At 37.6% G+C, this 26,342-nt stretch overlaps 1 protein-coding gene and 1 long non-coding RNA gene across 2 annotated transcripts; both read right to left on the bottom strand.

The window, feature by feature from the left end:
* Window positions 1-9,040: 9,040 nt before the first annotated feature.
* LOC149817057 (uncharacterized) lies at window positions 9,041-10,377 on the bottom strand. The gene has a single exon (XM_089987514.1). The coding sequence runs from the start codon at window positions 10,058-10,060 to the stop codon at window positions 9,326-9,328; it is 735 nt and encodes a 244-aa protein (XP_089843640.1). The 5' UTR covers window positions 10,061-10,377; the 3' UTR covers window positions 9,041-9,325.
* Window positions 10,378-16,228: 5,851 nt separating this feature from the next.
* On the bottom strand, window positions 16,229-17,282 carry LOC149817058 (uncharacterized). Its single transcript, XR_016427759.1, has 3 exons — window positions 16,815-17,282; window positions 16,512-16,578; window positions 16,229-16,351 (listed from the first exon to the last, which is right to left on the bottom strand). It is a non-coding gene; the product is annotated as an uncharacterized LOC149817058 (long non-coding RNA).
* Between the last annotated feature and the right edge of the window lie 9,060 nt (window positions 17,283-26,342).

The following is a 26,342-nucleotide window of genomic DNA, read 5'->3' on the forward strand; positions in this document are numbered from 1 at the left end:
TCTTTAGACTCTCCATTATCATCAAGAGAAATCAGTCCCTCTCATAAGGTTTAGAGAAAGGAATAGGACCACGTATATAGGTTCTGCAAGATCATACTCATCAATGATCTACCAGAGCGTCAATGGATTCAAGTATGTTTCTACATTAAAATTCTGTTTGTCTTTTGGGTTTCAACGATTTAACGCGAACATGTATATTGATCCTTTAGTTTTCAATGGATTTTTAAATCCAACAATTGGTATCCGAGCACCTGTTCTCATTAAGTCGTTAAAAATATGATTTTATTGCATAATTTTCTTTTATTGGCGGCGCCAATCTGGTGTGATCGGTGGCTGGGCATTTCAATGGCACCCGGTTGAGTGAAAAGGGCCATTCAGCCCTTTCCCTTTGGAATACCCAACTACACAAACGCGAGGGCCGATCAACCTTCCCCTTTATTTTTGGTTGGATGCCAGACAATGTATTATCGTCATTCCGTTGCTCGACCGTCGAATCGAGAAGGGTCGTCAGGCCCTTCTTTGTTGCTGATGATCGGACGGAAGGGCCATTAGGCCCTTCCTCGATTTATCTTGGCCCATCCGAATGACGTGCGACAGAAGACTCCCTCTGTTATTTCGTTGTTGGACGGCGGGCGATCGCGTCTCTCATGACTGGTTGAAAGGGGTTTCCCTTTCCCTTTTGGTCATCGGCAATAAGGAGATGCATCACCGCTGAAATTGTCGGTCGACGCTGCTGCTCCGCACGCTGTTCGTCGGATTGACTGGGTCTCGACCGACCAATCGGTGACCGATAATGACCTGGGGTATACGGCTCGCCCCAAGCCACATCTCTGGTGACTTTTCTGAGTTGTCCATGATCGACAATGGTATGTGCGACATCTGGCTCTTATCGGCCACCTCAAGGCCGATGACAACCCTTGATCACCTCTACTATAACCTCAAATAACTGAGACCGGTTCGGTTACCAGACCGATTCGTTGACCTAAGTTTTTTACCGGCTTTCACCGGTTCAGCATTGCACAGGGGTGACTTGGGTCTGAGCCGATACTCATATTCAAACTGATCAGGCAGGCTTTTGGTGACTCTGTCGGGTCAGGTGGTTTGGATGTTGGGTGGGCTAGTTCGTCTGTGCTCGAGCAGTTCGACCAACGATCCAAGGTTGATTCGACGCCCCTTCAGTCGGCTCTGCTGGGCTAGGGCGATTCGACCATCAGATTTGGGCCGATCCATTGCATCCCCTTTAGTTTGCTCAACCGAGGCCGGCAGTTTCGGCCTTCTGATGTAGGCTGACTCAATTTTCAGCCGACCAGATCAAGGACGATTCAACATTCTGGTAGCCAAATCATTTGAGGTTGTATTAAGGGGTGAAAAGTTTGGTGACCCAGTTCAACCCCATTCGGTTGAGGGGTTAAACAGAGTCAGGTGCAGTTTTGTGTGGATCGGGCCTGATTGAGACCCGATCCATTGCACAGGCTTGCACCCGACTGTAGATTACCAGGTCTGACCCGATTGGGTTAGTCCAGTTATGGATCTATGCCCGGTTGTAGTGCACTGGGTCTGACCCAAACCAGGTCAGATTAGCCTTGGACCCGTAGGTGGATCCGATCAGGTCCGATTGGCCAGACCCGTGCACTAGCCATAATAAAAAAAATACTTTATGAGGACTTTATTAAGGCTATTTGGCATGCATTGAGAGTTCCTTTTGGAGGGCCATCTTCAATTATATTTTAGACCTATACAGATTATGATTGTGTTTATTCATATGCATAGATTGACATATTTGAACGTTAGTATTCTTTTGATTAGGGGTCTGATATTCTGAATTGAATTAATTGAATCAATAAGTTGCCAAAGTAACCTCTATTGTGTAGATTAACTTATTTTGAAATATTGTGATGTTTATATGTTTGTGGTTCATACAAATAGTGATCGGCCCAAAGAAAGATTACTATTTGGCCGAACCCAAATATATATTTTTTTCAGTAATAAATATGGGACAATTGTGTAGTTTTTCATGTGAATAATGAATCGGTCTAAAGAAAGACTCGTTGTTTGACAGGACTAATTGTCTATGCTTGATTACTGTCTTGAGAGTACCACTTACAAGTTGACAATTCTATCCAAAGACTAAATGTCAATATTGTGCTGGGTATCTTATGATGGGGTTCACCATAATTTAAATATGTTGTTGTTCTTATGTTAATGCACATGAATATGTATTTTAATTATGAGCTTGTTTTATTCTTGATTCAGTTAATACCTCTACTTCTACGATATCTGCAAATATTAATTTAATCTCTGTTTTGAGTGATTCCAATTTTAAAAACTGAAAAGAGAATGTTATGATCGTTCTTGGATGCATGGATTTGGATCTTGCACTATGAGATGATCAACCACCTGCTCTTACGAATATGAGTTTCATTGAAGATAAAAGGGACTCTAAGCGGAGGGATCGATCCAATCGCATGTGTATCATGATCATGAAACGTGTAATTCCTTAATCCTTCAGATGCACTATGTCCGAAGAGGTAAATGCCAAGAGGTTTCTTGAAGAAATAGAAAAACATTTTGCAAAAAATGAGAAGGCTGAGACAAGCACTCTTCTTTCGAGTTTTATTTCTATGAGGTATAAAGTCAAAGAGAACATTAGAGAGTACATTATGGAAATGTCTCATCTTGCTTCAAAACTAAAGACACTAAAGTTAAAGTTGTATGAGGACTTGTTTGTGCACTTGGTTTTAATATCTCTTCTTGTACAATACAGTTAATTTAAGGTTATTTATAACTGCCAGAAGAATAAATGAACTCTTAATGAGCTCATTTCACACTGTGTGCAAGAAGAGAAAATGAAAACAGAATGTTATGATCGTTCTTGGATGCATGGATTTGGATCTTGCACTATGAGAGGATCAACCACCTGCTCTTATGGATATGAGTTTCGCTGAAGATAAAAGGAACTCTAAGCGGTGGGATTGATCCAATCACATAAGTATCATGATCATGAAACGGGTAATTCTTGAATCCTTCGGGGGCACTATGTCTGAAGAGGTAAATGCCAAGAGGTTTCTTGAAGAAATAGAAAAATATTTTGCAAAAAATGAAAAGGCTGAGACAAGCACTCTTCTTTCGAGTTTTATTTCTATGAGGTATAAAGTCAAAGAGAACATTAGAGAGTACATTATGGAAATGTCTCATCTTGCTTCAAAACTAAAGACACTAAAGTTAAAGTTGTATGAGGACTTGTTTGTGCACTTGGTTTTACTATCTCTTCTTGTACAATACAGTTAATTTAAGGTTATTTATAACTGCCAGAAGAATAAATGAACTCTTAATGAGCTCATTTCACACTGTGTGCAAGAAGAGAAAATGAAAACAGAATGTTATGATCGTTCTTGGATGCATGGATCTAGATCTTGCACTATGAGAGGATCAACCACCGGCTCTTACGGATATGAGTTCCACTGAAGATAAAAGGAAGTCTAAGTGGTGGGATTGATCCAATCACATAAGTATCATGATCATGAAAAGTGCAATTCTTGAATCCTTCAGGGGCACTATGTCCGAAGAGGTAAATGCCAAGAGGTTTCTTGAAGAAATATAAAAAAGTTTTGCAAAAAATGAGAAGGCTGAGACAAGCACTCTTCTTTCGAGTTTTATTTCTATGAGGTATAAAGGCAAATAGAACATTATGGAAATGTCTCATTTTGCTTCAAAACTAAAGACACTAAAGTTAGAGTTGTATGAGGACTTGCTCGTGCACTTGGTTTTGATATCTCTTCCTGTAGAATACAGTTAATTTAAGGTTATTTATAACTGCCAGAAGAATAAATGAACTCTTAATGAGCTCATTTCACACCGTGTGCAAGAAGAGAAAATGAAAAGAGAATGTTATGATCGTTCTTGGATGCATAGATTTGGAGCTTGCACTATGAGAGGATCAACCACCTGCTCTTATGGATATGAGTTCCGCTGAAGATAAAATGAACTCTAAGCGGTGGGATTGATACAATCACATAAGTATCATGATCATGAAACATGTAATTCTTGAATCCTTCAGGGGCACTATGTCCGAAGAGGTAAATGCCAAGAGGTTTCTTGAAGAAATAGAAAAATATTTTGCAAAAAATGAGAAGGCTGAGACAAGCACTCTTCTTTCGAGTTTTATTTCTATGAGGTATAAAGGCAAAGAGAACATTAGATAGTACATTATAGAAATGTCTTATCTTGCTTCAAAACTAAAGACACTAAAGTTAGAGTTGTATGAGGACTTGCTCATGTACTTGGTTTTGATATCTCTTCTTGTACAATAGAGTTAATTTAAGGTCAATTATAACTGCCAGAAGAATAAATGAACTCTTAATGAGCTTATTTTACACCGTGTGCAAGAAGAGAAAATGATAAAGTAGGAGAATACCGAAAGTACTCATTTGTCAATATCCTTTAAGGACAAATTCAAGAAAAAGAAAAAGACTAAGGAAACTGTAGTTGACCCTCAATCACAGAAGAAACAGAAAAGACTTCAAGACCCAAAGTCCAGTTGTTTCTTTTGCAGAGGGGAGGGTCACATAAAGAAGGATTGTACCAAGTATCATGCTTGGCGTGAGAAGAAAAATACGCTCCTTACTTTGGTTTGTTCTAAAGTTTATTTAACTTTTGTGCCCGAACATACTTGGTGGATGGATTCTGGTGCTACCACTTATATAAGTGTGTCTATGCAGGGTTGTCTAAGTTGTTGAATGCCAATTGATGTTGAAAGATTCATCTATGTGAGCGATGACAAATAAGTTCAAGTTGAGGCAATAAGGACATTTAGGTTACTTTTAATGAGTGAAAACTATTTAGATTTAAAAGAAACATTTATTGTGTCATCTTTTAGTCAGAAATTGGTTTCTATTTCCACTTTAGACAAATATGATTATTCTTGTTTATTTAAAAATAATAAATTTTAATTGTTTCTTGATTCAAATCTTATTGAGACTAGTTTTTTTATCTATGGTTGATAACCTTTATTTGGTTAATATTGTTGCCTCATATAACAAAACATTGCATTTAAGTTCTCATGATACTAAAAAAAATTGACAAATGAAAATTCTGCTCTATTATGGCATAAGCGCTTAGGTCACATTTCAAAACAAAGAATTAAAATGCTTATATCGAGTGAGATTCTGGTTTCCAATGATTTTACCAACTTTTAGGTTTGTGTTGAGTGTATAAAAGGAAAATGAACAAATATAAGAAAATTAGGTATCGAAAGGAGAACAAACGTCTTAGAACTAATTCATACAAATATTTGTGGGCGCTCCCCTACGGCTTCATAGAATAATCAATAATATTTTATTACGTTTATAAATGACTATTCTAGTTATAAGTACCCTATATTTACTTTATGAAAAGTCTCAGTCCCTGGATATATTCAAATCTTTTAATGCTAAAGTTGAAAATCAACTTGACAAAAGAATTAAGGCTATCAAATCTGATCGTGGTGGTGAGTACTATGGTAGATATGATGGATCAGGTGAACAACATCCAGGGCCCTTTGCTAAATTCCTAAAGGAATGTGGGATCGTCTCTTAGTATACCATGCCAAGTACTTCTAGTATGAATGGTGTTGCTGAGAGACAAAACAAGACCCTTAAGGATATGGTATGGAGTATGATTTCTCATTCTACCTCACCAGAGTCTCTCTAGGAAGAGACATTAAAGACTGCGACTTATGTTTTAAACATGGTACCCTCTAAAGTTGTAACCAAGACCCCATATGAATTGTGGACAAACAAAAAGCCTAGTATAAAACATTTTCATATTTGAGAATGTCCAGCTGAGACTAGGCCCTACAGTCCACATGAAAAGAAACTGGATTTCAGAATGGTTAGCTGCTATTTTGTTAGGTATTTTGAAAGGTCCAAGGGCTATAAGTTTTATGACCTGATGAATAAGTCATTTTTCGAAATGAAAAACTCTTATTTCTTTGAGGGTGCTGAGTTTGGGAGGAGTGATAAAGTAAAAGACATTGCTTTTAAAGAAGTGTCTCTTTCTCTTCCTACAGTTATGACTGACAATGATTAGATTTTTATTCTTGACATCGTTTTCACAAATTCGGATCAAGGCAATACTTTAGATCTCCCTATCCAAAATTAAGCTTTTACTCCTAGAGTACAAACTCAAGAAATACCTCAAGAATCATTGACATTAAGGAAATCCACTAGAGAGAAGAAGAAGAACAATTTTAGATGATAATATTGTCTTTCTATAAGAACATGAGGGTGATACTGGCTCAAGGGAAGATGATCCAATCAACTTCTATCAAGCCACATAAAGTTCTAACTCTCAAAAGTGGATTGATGTAATGCATGAGGAGATTAAATACATGAGGGATAATGACGTGTGAGATCTTATCTAGTTACCTGAAGGTGTGAAACTCATTGGTTGCAAATAGATATTTAAAACTAAAAGAGATTCAAAGGGTAATGTGGAAAGATATAAGGCCTGTCTTATTGCAAAAGGGTTTACTCAAAGGGAAGACATTGACTATATAGAGACTTTCTCTTCAGTTTTTATGAAAGACTCTTTTAGGATTATGATGGCACTTGTGACTCATTATGATTTGGAGCTGCATCAGATGGATGTAAAGGTTGCATTCCTTAATGGTGACATTGATGAGACAATATATATGGTTCAACCAGAATATTTTGTCTCAGGCGATGGCAAGAAAGTTGTTTGCAAATTAAAGAAATTCATCTATGGATTTAAGCAGGCTTCCCATCAGTGGTATCATAAATTTTATCAAGTTGTCCTCTCATTTGGTTTTTAGATGAATGTAGTTGATAAATGCAAATACCATAAGTTTAGTGAGAGTAAATATATTTTTTTGGTTTTATATGTTGATGACATATTGCTTGCCAATAATGATATAGGCAAACTGCACGAAACCAAGAGATTTCAGACAAAAAAATTTGAAATAAAAGATCTTTGTGATGCCTCTTTTGTATTAAGGATCTAAATACATCGAGACCGTTCTCGGGATATTCTTGGATTATCACAAAAGAACTATACTGAAAAGATTCTGGATAGAATTGGCATGAAGGATTGCAAATCAGGTGATACTCCTGTTGCTAAGGGAGACAAGTTTAGTCTCGTTGAGTGCCCCAAACACCAATCTGAAATTAAGGATATAGAACAGATTCCCTATGCTTCTGTTGTGAGAAGTCTTATGTATGCTTAGGTATGTACACGTCCAGATTTAGAGTACATTGTTGAGATGTTAGACAGATATCTTAGTAACTCAGGTATGGATTATTGGAAAGCAGTCAAATGGGTTATGCAGTATTTGCAGAAAATAAAAAGTTGTATACTCACATACAGAAAGTCAGATCAATTGGAGATCAATGAGTATTCTGATTCTGACTTTGCTGGATGTCAAGACAATCACAGATCTACGCCAGGTTGTATTTTTTTGTTGGTCGGGCGAGTTATTTTCTGGATGAGTGCCAAGCAGACACTCATTGCTTCCTCCATTATGGCAGTAGAATTCATAGCTTGTTATAAGGCATTTAATCATGAAATATGGTTACGTAATTTTATCATAGGTCTACAGATTTTGGATAATGTTGAAAGACCGCTAAAGTTATTTTGTGACAATAATTCAACAGTGCTATATTCCAATAACAACAGGAGTTCTTCAAAGTCAAAGCATTTTGACATTAAGTTCCTTGTTAAAAAAAGAGTGCAAAATAGTAAGATATCGATAGAATATATTGACACGAACTCCATGATTGCAGATCCATTTATCAAAAGTTTGCCACCTAAGGTCTTTCACGAGCATACTGCGCGAATGGGTATTTTATCATTTTATGATATGTTGGTTTAGTGGGAGTTTGTATTTGGACGTTCTATGATATAATAAAGTTTCTTTTACCACTTCAGAATAAAGCTAAAGTTTCAGTTATATTCTGTACTCATTTGTTGTGATCTCACTAAAGTTTAAGGAAGAACCTGTTGCAAATAGGCATGTTTGATCACATTACATGTAATTTTCATGCTTCACATCCATACTTGATCCATGTCATTTGGTTATGTCAATATAAGTGATAATTGATGTGTCCAATTACGTTATTTGTAATGAAGACCGCTTTGGTTCTATGTTGACATGATCAATGTACTGGATTGGTAGAGATATCAATTGATAAGACAATGTTTTTTAGTTCATAAGAATATAATATATATTATAAGGTAACATATGTGGTCCAAGTGGGAGATTGTGGAGAAAAATCATGTGGGCCTACATATGACAAATCACACATTATATGTTGTCTTAAGTTCAGGCCCACTTTATGTGATCTAGTTTGGTTGATCTTATTATGTGAAGAGACCTGTTCTGTTTGTCTCCAACTTTATGATGGATTGAATTGGAGACCGCCTCTCAGTTGAATTCAAATTAGGTTATAGTCTCTAAACCTTATATAGTGACCTTCTCTTTAGACTTTTCGTTATTATCAAGAGAAATCAGTTCTTTTTATAAGGTTTAGAGAAAGAAATAAGGCTACATATACAGGTTCTGGAAGATCATACCCGTTAACGATTTACCAGAGCGCGACAATGAATTCAAGTACGCTTCCGCATTAAGATTCTATTTGTGTTTTGGTTTTCAACGATTTAAGATGATCATGCATATCGATAATTTAGTTTTTGATGAAATTTCAAATCCAACACTATGCTCTAAAAATCAGAAAAAGTAAGGAGACCTCTGTTTTTAAAATTGGGGGTGTTTTACAAGTTTTTTGCTTTTAGGCTTTTTACGTGTTTTGCAAGAACAATATCTTGATCTTACCGTATCGATTTATGAGCTTTTCTCAACTGAGCGACTTCCGCTCCACACTAGTTTGAACCATAGTTTCTGTCAGCCAAGCTAAACCAAGCATTGTCCTACGGTAACAGAAAAGAAAAATAAAGAACAAAAGAAAAAAAAAAGGCTAAGGGGATGGTGGATCAATTTTGCAGTAGAATCTTAATATGCAGTCCATCAGTGAAAAATCAATGCCAATTACTACAGACAAAGAATCTTATAAAGAAAACAAGTGGTAAAGAAAAAAGATACAAAATAATAACAGGATTTTTTTTCTTGAACAAATTGGAGACCCCATCAATCATAGAAGACAGAAGAAGATTCTCTGACTTGTATTCACAACAATAAATTCCGTATCTGCATCTGTTGATATTCTTCTCTTCTATTTTGTATATAAAAAAGAGGCCCCAATCTTTCTGACTACAAAGCTCTGCATCTCTAATGGAAGATTCTTAACTACACTAACTTGTTTTCTCTTCCTCTTCATTCCCCCACATCATCATCATCATCATCTGCTTGTGGGGAATCCACTTCTTGGTCTTCACCACTCTCTTCTTCTTCTTCCTCCGTCTCAATCTCATCATCCCTCTGAACAAAACGAAGTTTCAGGCGACCATCTTCGCGACTTGCATGTAAAAACTCTTGGTTGGGGATTCTGATTTCTCTCAAAACAAATCTCCCATCTTCCCTATAGGATCTGAACGATACCCAGGGCTGCCCGTTTCTTCCTATGCTCGAAATCGGCGGTGGGAATCCCTCAGACTTAGCTCTCCTATTCCAATTCCTCTGAGCGTTTCCATTGCCCAATTGATCCGCCGATGGCTTACACGAATCAACCGCGGAGTTCTGGACGGATTCTTCCATATCACCGCAACTTTCCGATCCCAACCCCTCGGTACACATCTGCAGATTCTTCAGAAAACAACCGCCGGACTTCGAATCTGCCGGACGGCGAGAATGAGAATCCGGCGATGGATTCTTTTCATCATCGACGATTGGGAAATCGGGAGGAACAGAGGATGAACCGTCTTGGACGGGTTGATGGGTGTCTTCATGGGGATCCTCCTTGAAGTGGAGTTCACCGAAGATCTCCGTAAAGGTGGCGAGATCGATGGGGGTGATGGTCTTCATCTGGCTGAGCGCACTCAACGCGTCGAGAAGGCTCTTTTCTTGCATTGGGTTGTCGAAGTAATGGCGTAAGGCTTCGAGGGTAGCCATTTTTTTCCCCCGGGAAAAGCTCGGAATTGGGATCGAATCGATCGAAATCTCAGCAGAGACGATCAAAGAGGAGGTGGGTGATGAAGAAAGGTGGTGTGGGGAAGAAGGGCGATACGAAGGGAAGCGATTCAATCGTTGGAAGGAGGATGTGGAGAGAGGGTTGTTGGTGCAAAGCAACGCGTTGCGGTGTCAACCTCAACCTCTCTGTATAATTAGGAGGCTTTTCCTCTGGCGAGGGAAAACAGGAGTTGGATATATCTCGTGAAGTTTTACTCGTTTTCTCGCGAAAGAGATCCAAACATATTATCCTTTTTTTTAGTGGTGGGAAATCTGATCCCTATCGCATCTTCCCAACAAGTTGTATAGGTTGGATCTTGGGTTGCCTCGTGCTCTCCTGCGTTTGATACGTGCAGTGTTCTGCATTAATGACAGAGCAAAGCCCTTCCTGTGCAACGCTTTATAAAGCGTCTGTGCAGGACGTGCCAGTCACACCCTCAGGGGTGCGATTGGCAGGTCTGGGACAAAGGCCTGCGTGTCCTGTCCGTGCAGTGTTTGTGACCTGATGCAAACACACGACAAGGTCTAGATCGGGCTAATATGGAATGAGTATAGGGGTCACCCACAAGGTCTAGATTGAGTTTTTCCCCACGTGTGTATAGGTTGGATATGGATCGAAGAGGGTCTAGATCCGATTTGGACCTGTATTTTTTTGGGTTTGGGTCTGAAGGATTTCCAACCTACAAACCCTGGAGGATAATATGGAATGAAGTAATTTCTTAATTTTGGTTTTTGGTCTTGTATCGGAGCTGGGTGTGGATCAGAATTACTAAAATGAACTGGGTGTTGTCTGGATCATACCTGACGGATATCCATGACATGTGATGTTTAGGACACCATTTTAAACAACATAAATATCATGAATTTTCAAGATGTCATAATACTGTAATTTTAATGAAGATATTATTATCATGATATTTATGCTTGTGTTGGCTATATCCTGAGGAAAAAATGGGTTATCTTACTTTTTATATTCATTTTTTTCCTTTTTATGTATCTTTGTTCTTAGTTTTATAGTTTGTTTGTTTAGGGTGATATTTTACTGATAAAAATGCAAAATAAATAAAGATTGTTCAATTTATCATGGCACAATAGTCTGCTGCTGTTGTTTCCCACAAGAGCTCCGCACGTCTAGTATGGGCGACTTGTGAATGCCACCAAATTGACAGGACGTTACAAGTTCAAAACCCACTGGTGGCGTCCTTTCCACTTAATTAACATGATCTGTATTTAGTTTATTTATCTGTTATGAATCTTATGATTCATTTGAATGCAATCCACATTATCCAACTTATTGACATCTTAAAATTTTTTTTTTGACAAGCAAATTGGCAGGCTTCCAATTCGTAAAGACCCTGAGGTTCTTCCTGCATACCCACTATGGAGCATACCAAGGTTTGATCTTTGTTTTTTTTTTTTGTTCAATTTACAGATATGCTTCTTTTGGTTGCTAGGTTTTTTTGAATTTATAACTCGAAGAAACCCCACCAGATATGAAGACCTGGTCGCGCTGGCTCAGCCTGCCATATCTACGGTCATTGTGCCAGCAGCGTAAAACTTCGAGGCTAGGACTCCTGCCCCCGGGGCCTAGGATCCGCATTGGCTTGCACAAAGAGGCAACACCCCATGAGACTCGAACCTTGACTGCCCGTCAAGCAGCCAAGGCCCCCACCCCACTACGCCAACCCCTCTTGGGGCTTGGTGCCCAAGCTTGACGTTGGAAGATTCCAGGTTACCATTAGGCCCTGTTTGGAATTAGCAGTTCATGGTACCTGGGGAATACAGTATGGAATCCATAAATTTTGTGGATGCAGATACATTTTTGAAGTTGTTTGGATGATGTGTGGATTTCATAGTTGCCTCTCCAGCTACGCTGTTTCCAAAATATAATGTAATTTGTGTGATGATAGTGTGCTGTATTTGGTGTGAAAAAAAAATGCAGCTACCAAGTACCATAGACTAAGATATCATGTCACTTTGAAGAGGTTGAACTGTCGGTTATATTGATAGATTTTGGGATTTTACAAGATTCTGGGCCTATCCCATATGTGCTGAGAGTCTTACATGTAGTTCTGTAAATACAAAAATTATTGTACTGTGATGAAATTCCTTACATTCAACAGGTTTTTAACAAATTTGGATAACTCCAAAGTTGCAAAATTGAAACACTAATTGCCAATTTAACAAAATGGATTCAACAATAGATTCTAACTGTTGATGCTTATAAACAAACAAAATATCCAAATTTACTTGAGGATCTCGTTATCTTGAGCATTGTATCAAACAGTTGGTATGTATGTTCAATGAACTGGTTCAAACCCTAAAAGCAGGGAAATTGAACCAGAGCTTTGAAAACTGAAAAAAAGAAGAAGCAAACTGTCTCTCTGTGTGACAGAATTGCAGCTCTGTAGAAGAGGTAGAAAGGGAACATTGTTGCAGCAGCCAACCTCACAAGCTACGGTTTCTACAAGACGGTAGAGAACGAGAGAAACAGGGGTTTACGAAGAAAAAGAGAGATAAATGGCTGGTTGGCTGGGGTATTTGTGTGGAGTTAAGATGGTAGCTGAGGAGTTAATGTCGAAGGTGGAGAGGGCATCAGAAAAAGTAACGCGACCATCGGAAGAGGAACTGTGGTGGGAGTCATCGACTACCATCTCCTAATGGTGGTAGTCAATTTGTGGAATTGGCATCGGTAAATGCCTTTCCAATTACCTTTTTTCCTTCATCCCAAACACTTTTGGAAGTTGAGTATTCCACAATTCTACTCCGAGACGTCCTCCATCGGTGTGCTTCCAAACAGGGCCTTGGAGAAATTACAAGTAGGGTGTGTATCAGGTACCCGAACCAAACCCAAAATTCAGGTACATTTTTGTTTTATATATGTGATGAGGATCTTCTTAGGGACATGGGTCACTTAACTGGTCAAGCCTACCAAGTGAACCCTGGGTAGTCCAGCAGCCCCATGCCTCGCAGAGACTGACCAGAAAAAGCACTGAGATTCACTTTTTCACAGCTTAACCTTTTATGCTCGGCTGCTTATACAAATCAGATTCACTTTCTCATTCAAATGAAAAAGTAAATCAGAATGATCCAACCGAACGTGCTGTAATGTCCTTGAGTTTGAAGGCATTAAGCTGACCTACCTAATCAGGTGTGCAAAGCCCTTGTTTGCATGGTTTTAGTTAGAGCTGGAAAAGGGTCGGGCGGCCTGTAGCCCTCCCGGAACAGGTCAGGCTTGAACCTAGTTTTTTGAAAAAGAACCAACCCAAACCGGGCTTAAACCCGACCCGACAAAATCTTGGGTCAGGATCGGGCCAGCCTTGAGGCTAATGGGCTACTCTCTCTCTCTCTATCTCTCTCTTTATATATATATATACATATATATCATGTGATTCAAAAAATGAATCTATCTTGGATCCCATTTATTTTTTTACATTTTTTAAATTTTCATTAAAAGAAACTATGGAAACGAATGAAAAATGTGGTGAATATATGGTGGCTTGTAACCCAACCCGACCTGTTCCAAATTAGGCTCATGGGCTTAATGGGTGGGCTGTGAGCATTGTAGTAGACCTGGGGCCGACCCAAGTCAGGCCTAGTCCTGTCCCGGTTGGTAAACGGGTTGGTCTTGACGAGCCTCGGCCCATCAACAGCCCAGTCAAGCCTGTCCACTAAACGGGCTCATTGTCCAGCCCTAGCTTTAGTGAAATATACCGAGGGGTTGGTAGTTGGGAGCGTTGATCCTACAATTGGTAAAGTCCAAATCTGGATATAAATGTGCCCAAACTATAACGCATACTTAGCATATAACACATGGAGAGAGAGGTCAACTTTATTGGGTCCTATTCCCATACAGAAAAGTTAATGAAAAGGAGAGTTTTGTAAGGAGATGCATGCTCTTATAGATTATCCTAAAGCACCAAGGGAATATGCTCGGTGGATACATGCAGCTTTGCACTTTTATAATGAACGTGATTCCCAAGTTCTGCTTCCTACATTCACTGCTCTACTGCTCATTGCCGGAGATTTGCTGCTTGACTAGGGGGCCCACATTGATGGCCGGCCCCCCCTTGGACAGACTCAGGAATGTGATTTGAAGGTCCCACCAATGATGTATAGTTTGTGGCTTCCCCTCATTTAAACCAAAAATTGAAAACGAGAATGGCTGACCAACATCCCAGCCACTGAAGCTACTTGGCCACTTTCCTTCGGAGCGGATCCAGTGATCGGCTGGGTACCTTTCAAGATACTTGGCCACTCAAAACCTAACAGTGTTTCCCTCTTGCCCATGCCATTTTTTCATTTTTGAGAATTTGTGCATCAATTTTTCGCAAAAATTGCTCAACCGATCAGTGATTTTTAGAAGAAAAACACAATTATGTTTTTTACTTAAAAAAAAACACGCATGCCGTGCACGCACGCCCACACAATTATGTTTAGCACTTTAAAATTCGCATTCGGCCTTAGTATTTTTTCAAAAGAAAATCGCCGAAATATATTGAGATTTTGCAAGTGAACTTTTTGTTCTTTGATGGCGAAATGCCTTAAAAGTTAGTCAATCCGATTGCTGGATCTTGTCTCTCCCATGAGACAGCAAAATAAAAATCTTGGTTCCCCCACAGCAACTACAAATCCCACAATTTCTGCTAATATCTTAAAAATCCTTTTTGGGTTTGAAGAATTCTACATTATGGTTTTGCCTGTTTGTTCCAAACGCCTTATTACTGAAGATCAACATTTGTTTGGTTGAGAATCAGACTTTAAGATTGCATCTGACATTAGTGATAAAGCATTAGAACAGCATTGACAGGTACAAAAAGTTTTTGAGACATGAAAACTCCAATTCAAATGAAAACCACAGCTTTTAGACGTGAGAGTGCTCAGAGGAAGGCACCAAATCAAACCCCAAACTCCACTGGTGCAAGGGTGTGTCCGTAGCTTTTAGAGGTGGGTCAGTTTAACCCAGAGTTTTCCTCGTTTCGGTGAGAGTTTTTCTGTTGGGAGGCCACTCCAATGATTGCATTTCCTTTAACAATTTAGTGTCATGGGTTGTGAACCTTAGGGTTGACATTGAACATGTACCAATTCAAACAACAACGCCTTCATTCCAAACAATTGGGGTCGGCGATATGAACCAAAAAGAAAATCATTTTGGGTCCTCCACATGAATCCTTCTCCAATCATTTCTATCAAATATCATGTCCTTAGTAAGGTTCAAAGCATTCATATCCTTTCTTATCATCTCCATCCAAGTCTTCTTAGGCCTACTCCAACCTCTTTTAGCTAATAAATTTTTTTATTTCTCCATCCTTTTAATCAGAGCATCATTAGGCCTTCGCCGAATATGCCCAAACCATCATAAACGATTCTCACTCATCTTATTTTCAATAGATGGAACGCCTACCTTTTTACGTATTTCCTCGTTCCGAATTTTATCTTTTACTGTATTTTTACACATCCATCGAAGCATATGCATCTCAGTTACATTCATTTTTTGCAAATGATGTCTCTTGGCAGCCCAACATTCTGTACTATATGGTAAAGCGGGTCTAATTGTCGTCCTATAAAACTTTCTCTTCAACCGCAATGGCATTCTACGATCGCACAACACTCCAGTTGCATCCACCCAACCTTAATCCTATGATTTACATCACCATCAATTTTTTCATGCTTTTGAATAATAGATCCCAAATATTTGAAACAGTGATCCACCGCTATTTTTTTGTCACCAAGCTTCACTACACTCTCATCACTACTTCTTTGCACTCTCATCACTACTTCTTTGCTTACTAAACCGACATTCCATATATTCTGTCTTACTTTTACACAATGTAAAACCTCTTGCTTCCAAAGTCTGTCTTCATAATTCTAACTTAGCATTAACCCCATCTCTAAACTCATCAATCAAAACAATAACATCAGCATAACAACATACACCACGGCACCTTGAATTGATATCGTAAGTTCTTCATGTACTAATTCAACCCTTTTTAGCAATATAAGAATGACCATGAAGCCAATTCTAAGAATGACGAAAAATGAATGTAACATAGTTTTTTGAAAAACAAGAAATCAGAGAACGGCAAAGACTGTGAGAGAAATTATTTGTCTGTGACTATTCTGTGCGTGTTCAACTCCGGGTCTTCACAAATGTCATAGTTCTTACTGTGGTATCAGATAATAGGATCCCGTCAGTGATAGTGAGCTCCCAGTAATCACCAAAAAAATAACAATCTAAATCAAAACAGAAAAATAAGAAATTAGCGAAAAAGGCCAGTCACTTTTTTCTGTTTTGGCAATCGGTGAACCAGAGATTCATGTTGCAAAAATTCAGTTTTGTTTGAGGGTACTGAAAAAATATAAAAAAAGTATAAAAAAATATAAAATTTCATACCCGTTTTTCCCTTTCCCGGTGACCGGCATTCACTCGGGTCGGCATTCGAAATACTGTCCGACAACACCTGCAATATTTATTTTTTGTAAAAAAAACGTTGAAAGAGGCGAGACTAAAAACATGGAAGGATTCACTCTTTTGGTCGTCGAAAATTGACGACAAGGGTCCTCTCCTCGGGTAACCGAGAAAGTCATCGAACCCTCGAATAAAGTTCAAATACCCATAACATTTGAAGGAAGTAGACACCACCGATCTTAGGTATGAAAATTTGTATTCTCAGAAAAAACAGAGAAGGGAACATACTTAGTATCAAACGCCGGCGGCGAGCATGCTATTACAGTTCAGAGTCGAGGGTGATCAACCCCCCCAACTACGCCCGTCTTCCAACCGAGTAGCCGAAGAGCTCCATCGATCCCCTTGAATGAGAAAAACCCCAACGCCCGAAAAAAGTGCCATCAGCGTCTTCCTCTAGCGCGGGTGAACAAAATCCCCGAAATACGGTCACCATCCAGAACAGATCTCCGGTGGTGAAGTTCAGTCGCTAGAAAAGGGCGACCGCTCGGAGGAAGGAGAGAGGGGCAGTGGCTCCGACGGAGGATCGTCGTCTGAATCTCAAGAGAGGGGGTCAGGGTTGCAGAACCAAATCGATCAGAACCCACGAAATCAATCGATGCTTATAGTGGTCGGACTCTATCGTCGGCCGAGTGGGGGCGAACACCACTGGCGTATCATCGCCAGAATCCGCAGCGGCGGCGGTGGGTTTGAGAGGGGTTACGGTTTAACCCTTCAGTTTCAGAGAAGAGTAAGGGTCAAGAGACCCTTCACATTTTTTAGATAAATTTTATTTCTAGTCCGTAATATTTAAAATATGTCATATTAGACTCTCTATAAATTATTGTACAGTGGTTCTGTTTCTGGAATTTTCCATAAACAGACCTACCTGCTGGAAATTCTGTAACAGGGTCTCTGTTTGTCAGATTTCCAGGAACAACTACTCTAATTTTTCTGAAATTATATAAAAAGTGGGTGAACTTTTCTGATAACCTTGAAAAGATTAAGAATATTTTGGTACGGGCTACTTATTGTTATTTTTCACAGAAACAGTCTTCTTACCTTTCTGATATTTCAAAAAGGTGCTTATACTTTTTTGATTAACTCCAAAAGTCTTTGTATCTATAGTTTGGGGTTTCTGTCTATATTATTTATGCAGAGGTACTTCTAATATTTTTGATATTACAAACAAAGGGTGTGATCTTTTCTAATTAACTCAAAAGTTAAAGATTAGTTATTATAATTTATGTTTTATTTAGAACTGTGTTTTAACTTTTCTGTTTTTACAGAACAGTGATTCAGTTTTACATAGAATCACTTAAGTGCTTTACTTTGCCAAAGTTACATGAATGAAATATAGTGTTTTATGGGAATATAAACACAATTATAATTTTTTGTTGCATGCCTAAACAAGAATAGTAACATAATAAAAGTTTAAATTTATTTATTTTGTGAAATAAATTATTATAAATTGATAGTTGATAAATAACCACTAGTATTTCTCTATGTTTAAGCACATGGCAAACAAAATAATCATGATTTTAGTGAGGCAATTTATATCAAACTAAAAAATAATTTGTTGTGAGTACTAATCTTGTCATATTTGGGTTCATATATGTAATTACCTAGACTTAAAATAGTTATTGAAATCCATTATAATCAAATTCATATTATCTAATGCAACATAGGTCAGTTCGGGTGCTTATACAAGATTATGTGTTGGAAGCTTTCTCTTATATCATGCTATGATAATGCATTTGGTCTTGACATGATTTCTATCATGTTATTTTGAAAAAATGGATTGATAGCAATGTTAAGTGAATATAACAAATGTGAAATTGAGTTATTTCTAATGAACAACTAGTTTAACTATCTATTAAAATTGTATCGCTATACTAGGATTGGATTGGTTCAATCATTTTGGATCAGATCATGCATTTTGGATTTGATTGTATATATTGATCCAAAATTAGACATAATCAGATCTATTGGATTGTACTAATAACCGAGTTAGATCAACCATGAGAAACTATTTCAGATTATATCGTGATGTTATGACCTTATCAGACCAGATGTATTGTATTAGATCCATTTAGATCAGGTTCTGTGAAACATAGAGGATTGATGACTTAATTTTAAAGATAATAAATCCATTTTTGATAAAATTAATCCAAGGCTAGATCATAATAGAATAGTGAACCTTGTTTGGATCTATTTACACCAAATTGGATTTATTTGGGATGTAGTTGAACTTAGAAGATCTGATAAGATTTATTCGAGTCATGCATCTCATACTGAATCTGTTTGGATTCAATATATTAGTTCAAACCTAATGGATTGTATGACTAAATTTGTTTGAATGAGGCTCAATCATGCTTATTGTGATTTGATCAGAATTATGGCAAGTTTATTTAGACCTGTTATGATGATCCAATATGGATGTGACTTAATGGAGTGCTCGAGGTTATATGAAATGGATCAGATACAGTCAAATCAGATTGAATTTAAATGAACCTAGTTAAGGCAGTTTGATCCAGTTGAACTAGATAGAATCCAATATTTAAAGATTAGATCTTATTGACTTAAACTAGATGGATCAAAGTACAGGTCAATTCCTCTTAACCATATATACTAGTTGGCTCAAGTCAATGATAATTAATCTTGACTGAATGAGATAGATCTCATGTATTTGTCTATGTGAATTGAAAATTAAAATTTGAAAATTTGGCTCACACTCATGCAATGTATATATATTAGGATCTAAGATACTTACCCATATGAGTAAGTTTGAAGATGGATCCAGATAAGCATAATGGAAGTAAGAAATGATTTACTTACCTATGTGCTATGACAACTTTGGTCCAAATTTTATATCATGTTGATTAAGAATCCATATTGACAGTATAAGATCCAGGATTGCTTTATGACATTGCATGTTTTGTTGGATACACTGTATTGGTGATTAATGTTTTGTTTTGAGCATATTTATGTATAAATTATGATTTGAAGCATAATTGAATCATATTGACTCATGTTTAAGCATATGAATGAACTTAGTTCGGATCAATATAGAGTTGCTTAACTCCATGCTTGCATCCTTTCTCAATGGCCTTAACAATTTAGTATCAAGGGTTGTAACCCTTGGGGTTGAAAAGACTTTTACATTGAACATCAAATTCAGCCCCCTTTCAGGAATATAAGAATGACACTAATGGCCAATTCTAAGAATGATGAGAAATGCATGTAAGTCTCTTCCTCTTATTGATGAACAATTTCTCATCAAGATGGGGAGGGGTTCGTGGGAGCCAAATTGAGGACTCACTTGGTCCGAGTTCAGCCAGACCGAGCCTGGTCAGAGAGTTAAAAAAAAAAAAAGGAGACGGACCGAGCCCTGTCTCGGTTTTACGTGCTGAACCAAACCCAGACCAAACTGTGTCTAGGTTCAGTTTTTGTGAGACTATGAGACAGAGTTTGGACCCTCTGTCTCTGGTCCAAAACCAAACTGCAATAAGTTTGGTCCAGTCTGTCTGTTTGGTTCCAGTTAGTCCAAACTTAGGTTAAACTTGGTCTGAATCCATTTAAGCCTAACTGAATCTGAGTTCATTTTGGACCAAAACCAAATTGAGACTGGATTGCCATCCCCTGCTAGGATAAGGCATTTACAGCCCAATGTTCACAGAACTCGCCAGTTCTACCGTCAGGGTGTGCAAGCAGTTCGAGGGAGAGCAGTTAGAGATTGGATGCAAGTTGGGAGAGAAGATGGACGTAGAAGACAAGCTCGTTCTACCGTTCCACTGAGTGGTAGAAGGTCAATTGTACTTAATTCAGTGCACCTATAGTTACTTAAAACTAAACTTTGATATGCATAATGAGTACTAAAATTTAATATTCATGGCCGCAGCCCAAAAAGATTTATTAATCAAGTGTATTCGACTTGAGCAACTGACCAAGAAAGCAATCATTGTTGTAAATATCAATGAATATTCAAAGCTCACACCGTGGTTGGATACAACAAATGCATGCTGACAAAATACATATTACCAGATTTTATTAACATGAATCAATCAGCATATATTTATAAATAAAAATATAAAGAAGAAAGGATGGAAGGAATTACTTTTGCTGCCTAAATTCAGAGCCACTAGTCAAGGTAAATTTTAATGAGGATTCATATATAATTGGACCTATAATCACTTGTAGACTTAACATTTTAGACATGACAACAACCATTAATTTCATAGATGATAAATCAGATTCATAATCGAATTTGAAAGTGTAACCGATATGGTTTACATAACAGCATTCATCAGATTCTAAATATTTGAGTTCAATATCTATTTTAAACTCTCCCGCCCACCTACATCAAACAACTTAACGCAGATCCTTGACATGATGTATATATAATACACATTGTTGCTAATCGACGTTTTAAACTATATTATTATTTAGTTATATCTAAAAACTTAAAGAAAATTTCATAAACCAACCAGGCCACTATATAAATAGTTTTTGTTTTGATTCATAACACAGTTCTTGGCCCAAGCCAATACATAGTTGAGTAAAATTTTCTATAAACCTATCACAGAATGTTTTCAAATCAAATACTCAAATTAAACACTCTCTTATGAAATTTATGAGCCAGTCTACTGATCTGAACATTTCTTCATTGAACATACTACCGAACATTTCCAACAAGATTCACGTACATCAGAAATTTAAAGTAATTTTCAAAAGGCCACATGATACAATAATATTTCCAATGCCAAAGCACGTAGATTAAGGATTCTAATGTCTAAAAATAAACAAAGCCCACATATCAGGAATTCTAAAATATATTTCAAGCTAAACCCGCAGATTAAAAGTTAGAACCAAAATACAGAATATTTTTCAAGGCAAACACGCATAATAGAAAGATTTGTATGACCCATCTTACAAAAATATTATCAGAATTCAAAACACGCAGAATTTAGACATTTGAATCTATGCTCCACAGTCAAACCCGCAGATTGGGAGTGAATAATTTCTAATCTAAGCATGAATACCGAAAGATTTTTATGACTCCTCTTCACAAGATATTACCAAAACTTCAAAATGCACATATCAGACATTTAAATCTATGCTCCATAGTCAAACCACAGATTGAAAGTGAATATTTGACAGGCTATTTTCTGGATCTAAGCATATAACATCGACATGTTACTATCGCACCTCTTACAAAACGATTCCACAGAGAAAACTCAGAACAAGCAAATTAGAAGTTTTGATCAGGTTAATTTATACATATCAGTCTTTGGATTTAACACCAAAAATATAAATTGGCAGTTCATCAAGTTCCATCAGGGTTCCAATTAACATGATTCAGAAATATACAGGTACGTGCACACAGATTTTATAAATGAAAAAGAGATACAAAACAGAACAAAAATCCATTCTGTCGCACTCACTTCAAAACATTACACATACGCAGGTCAGAATTTATTTCAGAGAGTTTAATATAGATTCCCAAGTTGAAACACGTTGATCAAGTGACCTGCGTATTGTAATACACGTAGAACAGGGATTCTGCGTTTACACAAGTTAAATTTGTGTCGATGGGTTGTGCGGTAATACATTACACTCTTGAAAACAAGACACAACACAAAAACCACAGCAAATCCTATTGTTCTTTCTCCTCTTGCTGCCATGATTTCATGAAGCCTTTCACCAGACCGTGTAAGAGAGTGAGAGAGAGAGAGAGAGAGAGAGATGAAGAAGGGAGATGAAAGTGATTCACAGCTGATGGGGGTTTCTCCCTTTAAAAATTTTTGTGAGGGAGTTGGAGAAGGAAACGGGAAGAAGGAGAGTCGTGGGTGAGAGGTGGGGGTCGGTTTTCCCCTCCTCTCCCCATTCTGCGTGAAACAGGGGCTTTCACGCCCCCCACTTCCCACCTTTTTATTTAGGGTTCACTAATGAACCCCCCTTTTCACGAGTTACGGTGACCCACGATCCATTACATTTTGGGTCCAAACTTGGGCTATCCGGGTCCATCCAAGGATCTGAATCTTTTTAATTTTAAATTACCAGTATTCAAAACTTCGAATATGGACCCAAATAAATTACTATGGATCCAATATAAAAATTTTAATTGGACCCTTTCAATTTCAATGTAAAAACTACATTAAGACATCGAAATCCCGATGTCAAAGATCCAAATAAAGCATTTTGGATCCAGATTTTTTGGTTAAAAAAATTGGGATCCAATCATCCGGTAAACTATTATGGATCCAAATACAATGCTATGGATTCCATATAAAAAAAATTCCTTTCAAGATTCAATTTAAAATTTGTGGATCCATATAATACGCTTTGGATCCAAAATCAAATCTAACTATGATATCGAGGATTCAATATTAAGGATCCGAACTATTAACTGGAATCTACTATTAGATATCCAATTAAGATATTTAGGATCCAATATCAAAGATTCAAATAGGATATTCATGATCCAATATCGAAGATTCGAGCATGATATCCAGGATCCAAATAAGAATTAAAAATAAAAACAATGAGAATATCCTCGTACCAAAGTTTGACCATGAAATTCAAGTCTAATTAGGCCATAAAATTTTACAAGTGTTACATCAATGATGAGTGCACGAGGATGCCACATATCTTATGCAAGTTACGAAGCTACGATAAGAGTACCAAGCCAAGTTGAGTTGGCAACTGCCAACAAAGAGGTGACAACCATGACCATGAAGGTGCAAGCTGAGGAGATGAGAATGACAACAAAATGAGCATTTATCCCTTCTTCACCTAATTTTATGCATCCCTGTGAACTTAGGCTTTCTTTCCCTTATCAGGCACCACTAGCTGCAACTGGGAATGAGGTGCATGCTGGGGAAGATGGTCATATACTATATCGAGTGTTGGTGAACCAGAAAAACTCATTGGGTGAACCAGAAGACAGAGAGCCCACCTATACTCCAGATTCTCCCACCTACCCTTCGACTTCACCCACCTACAAGCCGGATTAGATCTCTAGTGCTATGACCTCAGATGATACAAAGAAAATTTTAGTTTTAGTTTAGTTTAGTTTAGTTTATCTGAGATGTAAATAAACCTAAGTGATGTTAGTGTTCATCAGTTTAGTGTTTTGATGCTTTCACCAATGTACTGCACTGAAATTTTAATAAAATGCTTGTTAGAAAAATCTTCGTGACATTGCGTGTGCATGTTATATGAACATCCTCATATAGACATAACTAAATACTTTAATAACACACACTTATAGAGAATTGCAATATAGTACATAATGGCCACTCATAGAGGGACTTCGAATCTATTGAAGGAAATGCATACCGCCAGACGTGAGCGAGTGCAGCCAGATGTAATGCTTGGGAATAGTGAGCGTGGAGGTGCATCTTCTAGGAGAGCACCTTCTTCATCTAGCACATCGGGTAGTCATGTTTTGCACAGTTACGGAGTAGAGAGTATAGAGGCTCCACCAGCCTTTTTAGAGAGAAGTCATGTAGAAGTGAACATAGGAGTACCTTCTGAGTACACTACTGATGACCACATGGGCATAACAAGGTCAGCCACAGACTGTGATTACGGGCATTACTTCCTGAGCTGAAAGGTTCAAGAATATGCAGTCTCCAATGTTCGATGGCATCTCAAATGGTGTTATGGCAAAAAACTGGCTTATGCAAGTAGAGAAAACATTAGACGCCATTCAATGCTTGAAGGAACAATGAGTCTGGGTGGTTGTGTCCAACCTTACGAGTGATGCTTAACATTGGTGAAGAGCTATCCGAGACACCTTGAAACTAGACACTTACTTGTTGTTGTCCACTTTCGTGAGAAGGTTCAACAAACAATTATTCCTGATGAGCGAGAAAATAAAGAAAGATGAAGAATTCAATAAGTTATACCAAAGGTGTAACACCTGCAAATTTGTTTATTTTAACATTTAAAATCGAGCAAAATTCAAGTTAAATTTAGGTTAAAAGCATTTTAAATTCAGGCAAAATTCAAGAGTTCAAGTTGAACTAGGACTCAATTTGGTGATTTTGGTTATATGTTGCTTCAAAAAATATAATTTTTAAAATTGACCAACCTTCATTTTGGGTTTTTCAACTTGGAGAAGGTTCAAAATTTGTTTTTTTTTAATTGACTAGGTTGTATTCTGAACTCAAACTAGGTCCCCTATGAGATTCAGAGGGCCACGCCCATAATAGTGGGGTGCCATGAGTCTACATGGTAGCCCGAAGGGGTTTAGGGGTGGCCAATGGCTTTTATGGATCTGGGTTGAGTCATATTCGGATCCAAACCTTAGTATTTGGATTCAATATTAATTTGGACCTCATTTATGAATATGAATCTTTATTTTGAGTATTGGATCTGAAATTGATGTTTGGTACCTGGATTCAATCAAACTTGTATTGGATCCAATCTAGAGTTTCAGATCTGAATCACATAAATTGGACCCAAGAGGGGCGCCACCTAAGTGGGGCCCACTCTATCTTCTAGAGTCCTCATGAAAGAGGAACTCTAGCTAACCCAAGGGGGTTCTAGAAAGGGTGGGATGCCCCCCTAGTAGACCCCACATTTAATTAAAAATAAGAAAATAATTCTGGAAAAAACTCTTAAGAAACCTATAGTTTTAAAAGTCTGAGTTGAAGACTCAATAAAGAGCCTTCTAGGTGGGACGCCCCCCTAGTGGGGCCCACCTAAGGTTGTTAGAGATAGATCCTATCTCTAGAACCTAGATAGAAGTCCAATAGGAGGGAACACTCTCTTATGAAACTATTTATGCAACCTCTTCTAGTTGAGGCGCATCTCTTCCTTCTTCTTCCTCATATCTTCTTCTTCCTTCTAACCTTTGTGGTAGTCCAAACCTCCATTAGAGACCTACAACTACCTTCGTGAAGGTCTAAACCAGCCCGAAAGAAGGTGCATGGGGAGGAAAAAGTGATGGTCTCGTTGAGGAAAACTCATTTTTTGTAGAGATTTCTACTTACATGGTGTTCAATTTTGGGATGCATTAACATACCCTCTTTTGATCCAGAGCTTGAATCTACATGTGATCTATTATGCCTAGAATGTCTATGGCTATGAGATCTACATGAAAAAAATTTTCAAAAAACCAAAAACGGTATTTCAGTGAATCAATTTTGAGAAAAATGCTTTTAAAAGAAACTAGTTTCAAATATGCAAAATTGATTTTTGTAGAATGATTTTCTTATTTGATTCATATTGTTGTGAGCATGTTAACGGATTATATCTTGTAAGAAAAGAGAATATTGATGTTATCATGTCTACAATAATATGAAATATCATGTTTTAATTTATTCATTGTGTGATTAGTGTTAAATACAAATTAAAGATTAGATTCATGTTATTTTATGATTTACTAATGAAATTTATGATATTTAATGGTGGGTCAACATGAAAGAAGGCTAAATTTTGTGTTGTATTTACTGTATTCATGTTAGAACATCATCCATGGTGTTGAATCGTGTTTCAATCCTACTTTTAGCCTATGGTTTATGTTTTCATCAAGAGCTCTAATAAACTTGGATTGTTGTTTTTGTTTGTGACTTGACCAATTTTCGAAATAAATATGTTTCTTGTAGAATACGAATTAGAAAAAAATAAATAAAAATACCATGATATTCTACACATCTGGGGCTTGATTATAACATATTATTTTGTTTGATTTGGATCTGTTTTGTTGGAGAAACATCCGTTGTAACAGAGCATAGTTTTCTGGCTCTGGTTACAGAATTGTTTTGACCA

This window comes from Nuphar pumila, chromosome 14, assembly GCF_984573655.1.
Source record: "Nuphar pumila chromosome 14, dmNupPumi1.hap1.1, whole genome shotgun sequence".
Taxonomy (NCBI): Eukaryota; Viridiplantae; Streptophyta; class Magnoliopsida; order Nymphaeales; family Nymphaeaceae; genus Nuphar; species Nuphar pumila.

Bases quoted from the DNA above. Each gene is read 5' to 3' on its own strand.
- LOC149817057 (XM_089987514.1), bottom strand. From the start codon at position 10,060: ATGGCTACCCTCGAAGCCTTACGCCATTACTTCGACAACCCAATGCAA.